At 43.0% G+C, this 14,970-nt stretch overlaps 2 protein-coding genes across 5 annotated transcripts in view; one reads left to right on the top strand and one right to left on the bottom strand.

Moving 5' to 3' along the window:
- The window catches only part of LOC132398275 (sodium- and chloride-dependent neutral and basic amino acid transporter B(0+)-like), a 90,948-nt gene that overhangs the window by 7,632 nt on the left and 68,346 nt on the right, over positions 1-14,970 (top strand). For all 4 annotated transcript variants that reach the window (XR_009513600.1, XM_059977449.1, XM_059977448.1 and 1 more), the window contains exons 5-7: positions 7,633-7,771; positions 8,998-9,130; positions 13,223-13,363. Coding sequence is in view for 3 of the 4 variants with exons in the window: in XM_059977449.1 (XP_059833432.1) it covers positions 7,633-7,771; positions 8,998-9,130; positions 13,223-13,363 (413 nt within the window). In the remaining variant the exon portion in view is untranslated. The remainder of the gene's footprint in view (positions 1-7,632; positions 7,772-8,997; positions 9,131-13,222; positions 13,364-14,970) is intronic.
- LOC132398276 (uncharacterized) overlaps positions 1-14,970 on the bottom strand; it is a 1,154,100-nt gene that overhangs the window by 1,083,741 nt on the left and 55,389 nt on the right. The gene's annotated exons all lie outside the window — the stretch shown is intronic.

The raw sequence follows: 14,970 nt of genomic DNA, 5'->3' as shown, positions 1-14,970 counted from the left end.
GCAACAGGAAGCCAGGACCCACCCTGAGGGCCGCAAACGGCAGCACGATACGGACCTATGACACCCACACAGTGCAGCTGCAGTTCGGCGCCAGCTGGTTCACGTGGGACTTCACACTGGCCGTCGTGGCCCAACCACTCCTGGGAGTGGATTTCTTGCGAGCTCACAGCCTGCTGGTCGACTTGCAAGAGAAAGACTGGTACATGCCGAGACTTTCCAGACATTCTCCCTGGATGAAGCCAAGTTGCCGGTCCCACACCTCGACTCGATCATGCTGTCGGACAATTAATTCACCAGAATCCTGGCAGACTTTCCATCGATTCTGGCACCGCAGTTCACGGCAGCCATGCACAGACACGGGGTACAACACCACATTCCGACCCAGGGACCACTCCTCCATGCCCGCGCACGAAGGCTCCCCCCAGAAAAGCTCCGCCTGGCGAAGGAGGAGTTCAAGAGGATGGAGGAATTGGGGATCATACGGAGGTCTGAAAGCCCATGGGCCTCCCCCCTGCACATGGTGCCCAAAGCAGCCAGGGGTTGGAGACCATGTGGCGACTACCGCAGACTGAACGAGACTACAACTCCAGACCGCTACCCCATGTCGCACATACAGGACTTTGCAGCAAACCTGCACGGGGCAAGAATATTTTCCAAAGTAGACCTCGTTCGGGGATACCATCAAATCCCAGTGCACCCTGAAGACATCCCCAAAACAGCACTCATCAACCCGTTCGACCTGTTCGAGTTCCTCCGAATGCCATTCGGCCTGAAGAATGCCGCACAGACGTTCCAGCAGCTAATGGATGCGGTGGGACACGACCTGGACTTTGCGTTCATCTATCTGGACGACATCTTTATAGCCAGCAGTTGTCATCAGGAGCATCTGTCCCACCTCCGCCAGCTCTACTCCCACCTGAGTGATTTCGGCCTCACGATCAACCCGGCCAAATGCCAGTTCGGTCTCGATACCATCGACTTCCCGGGCCAGATGAGGCCACGGCCACTTTCGTTAAAGCCAAGGAAGCCTTGGCAGATGCCGTGATACTGGTGCACTCCAGAACGGACATTCCAACTGCCCTCACGGTGGACGCATCCGACACAGCAGTCGGTGGGGTGCTGGAGCAGCTCATCAAGGGGCGCTGGCAACCCCTGGCGCTCTTCAGCAAGCACCTACGGCCACCTGAACTCATGTACAGTGCTTTCGACTGGGAGCTGTTGGCACTGTATCTGGCAATCCAGCATTTCAGGTACTTCTTGAAAGGCAGGTCGTTCACCGCGTTCACGGACCACAAACCATTGACCTTTGCATTCAGGAAGGTTTCCGATCCCTGGTCAGCTCGCCAGCAGCGACATCTGTCCTACATCTCCGAGTACACGACGGACATCCAGAATGTCTCGGGAAAGGACAACATCATGGCGGACGCACTCTCCAGACCAGCTGTCCAGGCCCTGCCCCTGGGGGTGAACTATGCAGGCCTGGCTGAGGCGCAGCAGGCAGACGACAAGATGCCCAGCTACAGGACCACAGTCTCGTGTTTGCAGCTGCAAGACTCTCTCGTAGGCCCAGGTGAGAGGACCCTCCTGTGCGATGTGGCTACCGGCCAACCTCGCCCCATCGTCCCGGCAGCCTGGAGGTGGCGATTTTTCAATTCCATACATGGTTTGGCACACCCATCTATCAGGACAACTGTCTGGCTGGTCTCCAGCAAGTTCGCGTGGCACGGACTTCTCAAGCAGGTCAGTGAATGGGCCAGAACCTGCGCGCAGTGCCAAACAGCCAAGGTGCAGCGGCACGCTAAAGCCCCACCGCAGCAGTTCGAACCCACCCACCGGAGGTTTGACCACATTCATGTGGATATTGTGGGCCCCTTACCAGTGTCCCAAGGAGCACGGTACCTCCTAACTATGGTAGACTGGTTCACGAGGTGGCCAGAGGCGGTCCTGCTCACCAACACATCTGCCGATTCCTGCGCCCGAGCACTGATTGCAACCTGGGTAGCATGCTTCGGGGTACCGGCCCACATTACCTCCGACAGAAGCGCCCAGTTCACCTCCAGCCTGTGGTCGGCTGTGGCCAGCCTGTTGGGAATGCAGTTATACCACACAACTGCTTACCACCCACAGTCAAACGGCTTCCACCGTCACTTGAAGTCAGCTCTCATGGCCCACCTGAGAGGACCTAACTGGGTGGACGAGCTTCCCTGGGTCCTGCTTGGAATTTGCACAGCGCCCAACGAGGATCTGCATGCCTCGTCGGCTGAGTTGGTGTACGGCGTGCCCCGGTCGTCCCGGGAGAGCTCATACCAGCCCCAAGGGGGCAAGAGGAAGAACCCGCAGCAGTCCTGGACAGGCTACGCGAAAGGCTCGGCAACATGGCCCCCGTACCAACTTCACAGCACCGACGGACCCCGTCCCATGTACCCAAAGACCTGCAGGACTGTAAGTTTGTGTTTGTACGAAGGGGCGGACACTGGGCACCACTACAGCGGCCGTACAAGGGGCCATTCAAGGTGATCAACAACAACGGGTCCACATACGTTTTAGACATTGGGGGGAGAGAGGAGGTTTTCACGATGGACCGACTCAAACCAGCCCATGTGGACTTGGCGCAGCCGGTCGAGGTTCAGGCACCGTGGTGCAGAAGCAGACCTCCCAAACAGAGGCTGATCCAGACTGTGGACATTGGGGGGGTGTATCGCCAGTTCTGGGGGGGGGGAGGGGTTAAGTGGCGAACCACTTTCTGCGCAGGCGGACCAGCTCACAAATAGCCAGCATGCAGAGAGAGACTTTGGTAATGCACCTCTGACGTCATTTCCGCCCGGAGAGGGCAGGCGCTAGGGATTAAATGCCAGCGCCGTGAAGTCTGAATAAACTAGTCTCGAAACGACTTACCGACTGCGTGTCGTTATTTCAGTGCTGTGTGTAGCACATCGCTACATACTCATACTTTTCAAATAATCAACGTTGGGCTCATCAACTTACAGTTATCCGTGTTTTGTCTCACTTTCCTTTTGAACAGTGGTGTCATGTTAGCCATAACAATCCTCTCCAGAAGCTAAGAATTTTTGGAGGATTATAGCTAATGAATTTGCTGTCTCAGTGACCACTTTTGGGATTCTAGGATGCAAGATATCTATAGCAGTGGATCTCGTAACCTCAGCTCCATAAATTAGCTTAACATCAATTCTCTAGTAATATTGAGACATGGAATAATGCAGATGCATTAACTCCTCCCCAGCTTCATTCAATAGCAATAGATATTTGTAGCGTAATGTAGAGTTAAGACAAAATATGTTTAATTTCTGGTATTTGTTTGTCCCTGTAATTATTTCTCCGGCTTCATGCTCTTGGAGCGCAGTATTTATTTGGATCCCCATCTATGTATTAAAGTCTAATAGTCTGATATTAATTTCTCTGTTAGTTTGTGTGTTTCAGTGCCATACAGCTTCTATTTTCTATGAGTAATCAGAATCAGTTTTAACATCACCAGCATATGTCATGAAATATGTTGTCTTTGCAGCAGCAATGAAATGCAATACATTATAATAGAGAAAAAAACATAAGTTACAGTAAGTATATACATCTTAAATAGTTAAATAAGTAGTGCAAAATAGAAATAAAAAAGTACTGATGTAGTGTTCATGGGTTCAGAGCCCATTCAGAAATCTGATGGCAAAGGGGAAGAAGCTGTGTGCATTCAGGCTTCTGTACCTCCTTCCTGACAGTAGCAATGAGACAGGGCACGTCCTGGGTACATTTGTTCCCCCCCCTTTACAAAGATAGAGCATTCCTATGAAACCTTTCTTAAATGGAAATGGCATAAAGTGAAGAGCCATTAATTTATATGATGAAAATTTTCCCAAAAGCGGAAATCCTCTTTGTAATGTGAAAACAGGTTGCTAATGTAGTTCTTTTATAAAAACGAAATGGCGTAAAGCGAACATTCGTAAAGCGGGGGGCACTTGGTATTGGGGATCCTTAATGATGGATGCCACCTTTTTGAGGCATTGCTCCTTAAAGATGTCCTGGATACTGTGGAGGCTGGTGCACATGATGGAGCTGACTAACTTTACAATTCTCTGCAGTTATTTTGATACTGTGTATTAAAGTTAATATCGTTCTCTTAAATATTCAAGGATGAGGTGCAAATATACTAAATTTGAATGTTGATACACTTCGGAATATACATATTCCTAGTCTTCGAATATAGTGTAAAAATGTCTAGATTTTTACCCTCACAGTTCAGTGACTATCACCCAGTAGCACTCACATCTTCTGTAATGAAGTGCATTGAGAGGTTCTTCATGGTTAGAATTAATTTGTGCCTAAACAATGACCTAGACCGGCTGCAGTTTGCGTACCACCACAATAGATCAACAATGGGTGCAACCTCAATGACTCTACTCAGCCTTGCACCATCTCAACAACAATAATATCTACATCAGGCTGATGTATTACAGTTAGCGTTCAACACCATCATTTCCTTAGTACTAATCAACAAGTTTCAAAAGCTGACTTGTACCATTCTCTGCAACTGGATCCTTGACTTTCTCTTGGGGAGAACACAGTCATTGTAGATTGGAAATAGCAATTTCCTTTACGCTAACAGTCAACACAGGTGCATCTCCCTATCTGCTGTCTACTCTGTCTACACTCACGAATGTGTGGCTAGCCACAGCTCAAACACAATCTATTAAATTCAAAAATACAACAACTGTTGTCAGCAGAACCTCAGATGGTGACAAGGAGGCAGAGAGAAGTGAGATAGATTGACTGGCTGAATAGTAACACAGCAGTAATCTTGCACGGGATGTCAGTAAGACAAAAGAACTGGCTGTGGAATTGACAAAGGGGAAGTTGGGAGAACATACATCAGTTCGCATTGAGGATTCAGCAGTGGAAAGGTGAGCAGCTTCAAGTTTCTGGATACCAGCATCTCTGAATATCTCTCCTGAGTCCAACATATTGATGCATTTATGAAAGAGACACACCAGAGGCTATATTCCATTCAGAGTTTAAGGAGATTTGGAATGTCACCACGATTCTAGCAAACTTATAAGCATGTTCTGTTTAAGATCAGTTTAAGATGGCACTACTGAAGTTGGGTGACAGCTTTCTAGTGGTTCATAAAGCAAGAAATACGATTAAATATTTTATTAATAACACTTCTACTGTGGTGAATTGTGGTAAACTATACTGCAAACAATGAAGAGGCGAGCGAAGATAAGGCTGACTCAAGGTTCAAAGTGTGCAGGTGCGATGCAAAGTCAGAGCACGGCATGTTTGAGGAGAAGTGGTCAAAGTGAGGTCGAGGCATGTCTGAGACAAATTTGGAGTCAAAGATGGAATTGGAGTGAACAAATGAAAGAGGAATCAGAGTGGAGGGATTTTGGAACCCATCCAATTAAACCAGGAGCAAGGCTGGATCGATCTAAGCACTGAGCTGATTTGCAAAGATGGAGTATGGGCCGGAACCTGGCAGTGGCCACAGGCTGGGCTGCGGGGGCCAGGCCCAGAATGCATTGATGCAGCAGGGCTCGGGTTGTAGTGTGAGGAAACAACCCGGTGTTTGGAGAACTTATAAACACCGGCCCAGACAGATGGAAAAGGCAGTATAGCATAGAAATAGGCCATTCAACCCACCATGTTTGAACTGACAATCTATCTAATCCCTTCTGCCTGCATGTAGTCTGAATTCCTCTATTCCTGCTTATCCATGCACCTGTCTAAATGCCTCTTAAACATTGCTTTAATATCTGCTACCAGCTCTCCTGGCAGCACATTCCAGGCACCTACCAATCCGCATAAAAGCAAAAAATTAAAAACTGGCCTCATAAATCTCCTTTGAACTTTCCCCTCTCAACTTAAACATTTACCATCCAGTACTTGACATTTCCACCTGAGGAGCAAGACTTTGACATTCTGTCCTTTCTATGTTTCTGATAATTTGATACCCTTCTGGTCTCCCTCTAGTCTCCAATGTTCCAAGTTTGTCTGATCTCTCATTACAGCTAATAGTTTGGAATCTAGGTAACATCCGGGTGTACCTCTTCTGCACACACCAGAGCAGCACACAGAACGTGAAATATGATCTACCTAAAGCTGCATCATATTTTCTCAAATGTTTGTACTCTGTGGTCTGACCAACAAATGCAAGCATGCCATATGCTTTTTAAATTACCTTATCTATTTACATTTCCACTTTCAGAGGGCTATGGACCCAAGATCCCTCTGTACATCAAAATTTCAAAAAAAATTATGCAGATAACCTACAACTGTTAATATTTTCAAGGACTGCTGCAGTGCTCCTACTTGATGGTAGACATCACAGGTTTGACAGATGTAGTCAGAGTCATCTGAATGAGCAATTGCACTGCATTTTGCAGATGGTACAACTGAATGTCTATGATGGACAGAATAGTGGTTAATGGAGTTCTAATCAAGCAGTGGATTTGTCCTGGAAGGTGATGAGTTTCTTGAGAATTTTGGTGCTGCTTTCATCCAGGAAAGTAGCTGGTATTTCAATACCCTCCTGACTTGGGATGTCAAGAGGTCAGTCAGTCATCACAAGATACCAAGGCACAAACTGCTATGGTAGCACTAATATTTATGTGGCAGGTTAGTTGGGTTTCTAGTCAATAGTGGACTTTCTGGCCAGCCAGGAGACTTAGAGACAAAAAAGCTATTGAATGTTAATGGTGGGTGGTTAGATATACCTTTGTTAGAGATCACCATTGCCTGGCAATTGTGTGGCATAGATATTATTTGCTAAAAGCTGGTTTATGTCTGAATGTTGTGCAGACGTTTTTTACATACAGGTGTAGGCTGCTTCATTTGCTGAGGAGCTGTGAATGGAATTAAGTAGTGTGGAATCATCATCAATCATTTCTACTCCTGATATTAAGATCGAAGGAAGTTCTTTGATAAAGCATCTAAAGATGGTTGGGCACACCACAGTCCCTTTTAATTCCTGTAGTGATGTTCTTGGCTAGAAAGATTGAGCTCCAACTCATCCACCATCCTTAGTGTGAAGCATGATTCCAATGACTGGAGTGTTTTCATTTAAAGCCCATTAACACCAACTTTATCAGGTCAGCATACTCAGGAAAATGTTTTCTTGATATTAAAGACAGCCACTCTTATCTCGCCTCTGAATTCAGCTCTTTAGGCCAAGGTTGTGATGAGGTTTGGAGCACAGCAAGATGCCTGGGAATCAATGAGTTTGATTATCAGTGAGTAATTGTCAATGTCAATGGGAACTTCCATTACTTTGCTGATGATTGAGAGAGAATTGATTGGTTTATAATTAGTTAGATTGAATTTCTCCTGCTTGTATGAAAAATCCGATGCAGATATAATCTTTTACATTGCTGAGTTGACACAAGTGTTGTAATTGTTCTACAATAGCTTGGCCAGAGTCTCAATTAGTCTTGAGTGCACACCTTCAGTATTACAACTGACATGTGGACTGGTCCTGTAGCCATTGTTGTATCCTATTTTGTCACTGTATCTTTGGATCCTGGTCAGCCTGTGATCTTACCCTTGGACCGATTCAGTCAGAGTGATTGTATGAGTGAGGAATTACAAATTGTTCCTGGTACACTCGTAACCATATTCCACATTTTACAGGTTTGGTGTGCAATCACACTCTAGGTGATGGGCGTTTTGAAATTATTAATACAACATGGCTGCAGGCAAGCAACAAGTCTTGTTCAAATGGATCAGAAATCTATGTTCCTCACCAGGGGCCTAGTGGACAATACTGGGAGTAAGTAGCATGATACTGGTATTTAGATCTGCAGTCTATATTGCTGTATCAGTAGATGATTAGTTAGTTTTAATGAGAGGAAAGTCATTTGCTATAGACAGCCATATGATTTATGTCAATGTCCACCCATGGCCACTTTATTAGGTACACCTGTACACCTGCTCATTAATGCAAATATCTACTCAGCCAATCATGTGGCAGCCAATCATCAATGCACAAACGTGGTCAGGAAGGTATGTCATGGTTCAGACTAAATATCAGAATGGGAAAGAGATGGGATCAGGTGATACTGACATTTAAATGATTGTTGGTGCCAGACAAGGTGCTTTGAGTAGCTCAGAAATGACTGTACTCCTGGAGTTTCCATGCATAACAGTCTCTAGAGTTTACAGAGGATGGTGTGTAAAGCAAAACAGAAACATCTAGAGAGGTCAGTTCTGTGGACAAAAATGCCTTGTTAATGAGAGAGGTCAGAGGAGAATGGTCAGTCTGGTTCCAGCTGACAGGAAGATGACACGTGTTACAACGTAAGTATGTAGAAGATCATCTCTGCATAGCACATTGAACCTTGTAATGGATGGGCTACAGCAACAAGACCATGAATGTACACTCAGTGGCTACTTTATTAGCTTCAGAAGAACCTAATAAATTGACCACTGAGTGTATGTTTGAATTAACATGAAACCAGAGGCCCTGCATTTGTAATCACACTCCGTAAAATTTCTGGGTTCACCACTGTAATATTTATGCAGTGAAACCTGCTCATGATTTTTATTAATTTACCTGCTATTCAAGGTAGAATTTCACAGAAATTAAATAGCTAAAGTGATCTTTTACAGATGTTGATTTTGTTCCATTAGATAATTTATTGTTGGATTGCGTGTAGTTTATAGATCTAGAATTGAATGAGAATTCATGAAATTAATTTATGAGATAAAGTGATTAACTAAAATAGTTTTAGCTATAGAATTTGTAGGAACTAATTAACTTAGAGGAGAATCTCATCACCCATAACTGTTTAATTATTTTTATATGAAAGAAAATCTAAGAACAGGAAATAAACAATTATAAATGATAATTTTAATTCTGGTAACAATTCAGAGTGCACCATTAAATTGAAAATTGTTCAAATCCATATAAATTCTCCACTGTATTATATGAAACAGTGAATGTATGGAATGGACACATTTCAGGCTGAAATTGCTTATTATGAATTTTGTTTTTAGTAAAGTAGTTTTACGCCGTTCACGTTCAATAGAAGAGACGGGGAACATAGTTTGGTATTTAGCCTTCTGTCTGCTTCTGGGCTGGGTGATTATTGGAGCTGCTTTGTGTAAAGGCATCAAGTCTTCAGGAAAGGTAAAACTATTTGTTACACATTGTGTTCAAACTATGATGATAAAATACATATTTCTGTAAATATTCCACTAAAATTCAGAAAGTTGTAAAGTAACATTGTTTCATTCAATTATGTGAATTATAATTTTGAATTAATTAGTAATAAGTAAACTTACTTAATTCATGATCACTGCTGTCCTAGATGAGCTCCAAAGATTTTTCCCCAGCAGCAACTCACCAGACCTTTGGAAAATGTTCTCACTCAGTCACTCGTACAGGTTTTTTAATGCATTTACAAGGTTGACAAATTTGTGTGGATCTAAACAATGGTTTCATCTGCCAGAATCTATTTTTCTCTGACAATGAGAATGATAATGAAACCTAGAAATTCAAAATACCTGGCATTCTGTAATCTATTTTCCACTTACTGAAGCATAAATGTTGGGATATTATAATGCTATTTATACATAGACGACCAAAGAGTTCGGGGTCATGCAAATTTAAGAGTTAAAGGTTGTAGAGTTGGTACAGGAAAGTGACATCTTGATGTGAAAGGTAAATCACAATATTATTAAATGGTCGAGAAGGCTCAAGGAGTAAAATAGCCTCTCCTGACTCGTACTTCTTTTGTTCTGATGTTCCAATTGTTAAAAGATAAATTAGTACGAACGCCAGAGATCTGTAATAAAAAAAAACAAAAAACAAATGGAAATACGTGAGTGGTCAGTAGGCCTACATGAAGAGTCTAAGATTGATGAAAGGCCTCCAGACTGCCAGATAACAACATCTTCCTCAGCTGCACCGAGCTTCAGTTTCACAAATAACATGTTAAGGAGCTTGATGACCTTTGTCTCACAGGAAACCTGCAGGTGATAAATAGGATCTACCACTAAGTTTCAGGAGGCAGATACTTGGGTTACCATCAAGAGAGGGTCAAGTAATGAGCAGCCAGTGCAGAATTCCCCTGTGGTTGATCCCCTCAATAATAAGTATACTGTTATGGATACTACAGGGGAAAGATGACCTACCGGGGGAGAAGGGTGTGGGGGAAGCTGCAGCAACAGGGTCTCTGGTACTGAGTCTGGTACTGTAACTCAGAAGGAAAGGGGAAAGAAGTGGACAGTGGATGTGATAGTGGATTTCATAGTTAGAGGTTTAGACGTGAGATTCTGTAGATGTGATGGAGATACCTGGATGGTATGTTGCATCAGGAACTTCTCAGATCAGGTCTATACATTCCAAAGTGAAGGGAGAGCAGCTAGAAGTTTTTGTAAACATTGGCACCAATGACAAAGGTAGGAAAAGAGAGGAGGTCCTGAAGAGAGAACTTATGGTGCTAGGTAGAAAGCTGAAAAGCAGGACTTCAGTGGTAGTAATCTCTGGATCACTGCCTTTTCCACATGCCAGTGAGGGTAAGAATAGGATAGTTTGGCGGATGAATACATGGGTGAGAAACTGGTGCAGGGGTCAGGATTTCAGATTTCTAGATCATTGGATTCTCTTCTGGGGAAGGTATGACCCCAACAAAAGGAATATGTTACACCTGAACCCAAGGAGGACCAATATCCTTGCTGGCAGATTTGTTAGAGTTATTGGGGATGGTTTAAGCTAATTCAGCAGGGGATGAGTACTGATGTACTCATCAGTACATCAGATGCTCATATGGATGAGGATGGAGCAGTTGGTTTACAAACAGAGGCAATGTGCAGTGAGACTGCTTGCAAGACGTGTCTGATGGTAGAGCAAAGTTGCAGTCAGTGGGATAAGTTGCAATGTAAAAGGGGAACACACTTGAAAAGGGTGATGAATACAGGACTCAATGTGTTATATTTGAATGCACAGAGTGTGCAGAATAAGGTAGATGATGTTGTAGCATAGTTACAGATTGTCAGATATGATGTAGGCAACTCTGAGTCACGGCTGAAAGATTATGTTTGGGAGCTTAACATCCAAGGATACACAACCATGGCTGACAGGGGAAGTCAAAGACAATGTAAAAGCAAAAGAGGCGACATGCAATAGAGCACAAGTTAGTGGGAAGTTAGTGTATTGGGAAGCTTTTATAAACCATAGAAGGAAACAAGAAGGAGGAAAAAGATAAAACATGAAGGTGATTGAGCCAATAGTAATCAAAGAGGACACCAGAAGTTTTATCAGATATACAGTATAAAGAGTAAAAGGGAGGCAAGAATAGATACCACATGACTGGAAAATAATGTTGGAGAGATAGTAATGGGGATAAGGAAATGGTGGGAAAATGGAATAAGTATTTTGCATCAGTTTTCACTGTGGAAGACACGAGCGGTACGTCACAAGTTTGAGAGTGTCGGGGGCAGAAGTGAGTGCAGTTGCTATTACTAGAGAAAAGGTGCTTGGCAAACTGAAAGGTCTGAAGCTAGATGGAATATACACCAGGTTTCTGAAAGAGGTAACTGAAGAGATTATGGAGGCAATAGTAATGATCTTTCAAGAATCAGTAGATGCTGGCATATTCTACAGGGCTTGAAAATTGCAAATGTCAATCCACTCTTTAAGAAGGGAGGGAGGCAGAAGAAAGTAAATTATAGGCTAGCTCACCTGACCTCATGGTTGGGAAGATGCTGGAGTCAACTGCTAAGGATGAGGTTTTGGGGAACTTGGAGGCACATGATAAAAAAAGGCCAAAGTCAGCAAGGGTTCATTAAGATAATATCTTGCCTGACGAGTCTGTTGGAATTCTGTGAGGAAATAACAAGCAGGATAGGGAAAGGAGAATTATTGGATGTTGTATATTTGGATTTTCAGAAGGCCTTTGACAAGGTGCCACACATGAGGCTGCTTAGCAAGATGAACACACATGGTATTACAGGAAAAATGCCAACATGAATAGAGCATTGGTTGATTGGCAGCAAGCAAAGAGTAGGAATAAAGGGAGGTTCTTCTGATTGGCTGCCAAAGACTAGTAGTGTTCCATAGGGGTCTGTGTTGGGACTGCTTATTTTTAAGTTATGTGTCAACAATTTGGATAATAGAATTGACGGTCTTTGTGACCAAATATGCAGACAATACAAAGATACACTAAAGGGCAGGTACTGTTGAGTAAACAAGGAGTCTGTAGAAGGACTAAGACATATTAAGAGAATGGGCAAAGATGTGGTAGAGGGAATACGGTTTCAGGAAGTGTATGGTCGTGCACTTGGGTAGAAGGAACAGAAGCACAGACTATCAGGTGAAAATTCAAAAATCTGAGGTGCAGAGGGACTAGGGAGTTCTTGTGTAGGATTCCCTAAAGGTTAATTTGCAAGTTGAGTTAGTGCTGAAGAAGGCAAATGCAATGTTAGCATTCATTTCAAGAGGACTTGAATATAAAAACATGGATGTAATGGTGTGGCTTCATATGTCACTTGGAGTATTATGAGCAGTTTTTGGCTCCTTATCAAAGAAAGGATATGTTGACATTGGAGCTGGTTGATAGGAGTTTGATTGAAATGATTCTGGGAATGAAAGGCGTATCCTATGACGAGCACGTGATGACTCTGGGCCTAGACTCACTGGAATTTGGAACAATGAGGGGGACTTCATTGAAATCTATCGAAAGTTGAATGACCTAGACAGGGTGGATGTGGAGAAGATGTTTCGTATTGTGGGGGAGTCTGGGACCAGACTGCACAACCTCAGCATAGACACACATGAATTTAGAACAGAGATGAGGAGGAATTTCTTTAGCCAGAGGGTGGTGAACCTCTGAAATTTGTTGCCACAGGCGGCTGTGGGGGCCAAGTCATTGGGGTGTATTTAAGGCGGAGGGTGATGGATTTTTGATGGCAGGGCATGCAAAGTGACAGGGAAAAGGTAGGAGAATGGGGTTGAGAGAGACATAGATCAGCTAAAACAAATAGTGGAGCAGAATCAATGGGCCAAATGGCCTAATTCTGCTCCTGGTCATATGGTCATGCTGCTAACCTGAAAGATTGCAAGTTTCTTCACAGACACTGACCAGCAGTGCAATCGCTTCTGCTTAATTAACCACTTTTACAGTCATCCTACTGTTTTCTATGTAATTATTGCATGTAAAAGCTGTACTAGAAACACAGGAGAATCTAACAATCCCTCTGAATTCCCTCTGAATGCCAGGCGGTTTACTTCACTGCATCCTTCCCTTATGTGGTTCTCATCATTCTTCTTATCCGAGGCGTGACCCTTGAAGGAGCTCAAAAAGGGATTGACTTCTATATTGGAAGCCAGTCAGACTTCACCAAACTGCTTAATGCCGAGGTAAGGAAACCAGGATATTCTGTAGAATGCTAAATGCTTTCCTGAAACTGTTAACTGTTTCCTTGTAACTTATTTTTATATACATGGTTAATTCAGTTAAAAGTCAAGATGTGGCAATCTTGTTCAAGCAAAAATTAATAACTGTCATTGTTATTCACTTCTGTAAAATTATACCAGGTTGCAAATTTTATCAAGCTAGTTTCAGAATCAGCTTTGTTATCATTGACATGTGTTATGAAATTTGTCATCTTAGCTGCTGCAGTACAACGTAATATATGATAATACCAAAGAAAAAACTTAAATAAATCAATCAAATATATGTATATTTATATTAAATTAAAACAGAAATAATATTTATTTTAAAAAGTGAGGTCGGTTTGATGGATTCAATGTCCATTTAGAAATCGGATGGCAGAGGGAAAGAAGTTGTTCCTGAATCGCTGTGTATGTGCCTTCAGGCTTCTGTAGCTCTTTCCTGATGGTAGCAATTAGAAGAGGGCATGACCTAGGTGGTGGGGCTCTTTAATAATGGATGCCGTCTTTCTGAGGCACCACTCCTGAAGATGGCTTGGATACCAGGGAAGATGGAGCTGACTAACTTTACAACTTTCTGTAGCTTTCTCTGGACCTGTATGGTGCCCTCCCCCCCACAACCACCCTCCCCGGCATACCAGACAATGATGCAGCCTGCCAGAAAGGTACATAGATAGAGGTTTTAGAGTGTTTTAGGTGACAAAATCTCTTCAAACTCATATATGGCTGCTGTCTTGCCTTCTTTATAGATGCAGCACTGTTATCTTTCCATGCTTGTATGCAGGAAGGAAAGGGGAGATTGCAATGGGAAGATAAGATGATGAATAAGGCTACATGAGATTAGAAGCCACAAAATATATTTATTCCTTGAAACTTTTTTTAAAATCTTGGAACCAATTCAATAACTGAGTTTTTAGGTGTAACTTCCCATCAATCCATGGTCTAAAGATTGATCTAATATTCACAGGGCAAGGCATCGAACAGTGCCTCCTATTAATTCTGCTTGTTTAGTGTTGGTGATATTTTGTTCTACGAGTCTCCATCAGTTGGAAATGGGAATATCACAGTTTCTTCCAAATAGAATCAGTGATCTGTATGAAAAGGAAAATAAAGTAATGGGCTAAATCCTCAGCAATCAAACAGAAGGGTTGTCATTTCTAACTTGAGGACAGAGAAAGGAACACAAAGTTTTGTGTTCAATTTCATATATTCACAGAAAGGTAAATAGAGGAATTGAAAGAGTAGATTCAGTAATTGAAAGAGACAGGAAGTAAATTTTATTTAAGAAAAATGAACAAAAAGTATTTTCATTCATAATTCCGATTTCACAATGCTAATGGAGTTGGTTTTATAGCAGATGCTTCAAGTTATGTTGTGACAATTTATTGATTAAGATCAGTGTTAATTTAGCAGTGTATAGCTTTGAACTTTGAGTGGAAAAAGTGGAGGCCCATTGGAGTGCAGATACTGCTGGGATGAGCAGTTTCTGCTCATCTCATCCTAAATGAATTCCTTTGAATCTTGAGGCTATGTTCCTTATTTTAGTCTCACCTACCAGTGAAAACAACTTCAGT

The sequence above is a fragment of the Hypanus sabinus genome, chromosome 8 (genome assembly GCF_030144855.1).
Source record: "Hypanus sabinus isolate sHypSab1 chromosome 8, sHypSab1.hap1, whole genome shotgun sequence".
Classification (NCBI taxonomy): Eukaryota; Metazoa; Chordata; class Chondrichthyes; order Myliobatiformes; family Dasyatidae; genus Hypanus; species Hypanus sabinus.
Note: the sequence above shows the minus strand (reverse complement) of the source record. Positions and strands in the feature narration are given on the sequence as shown.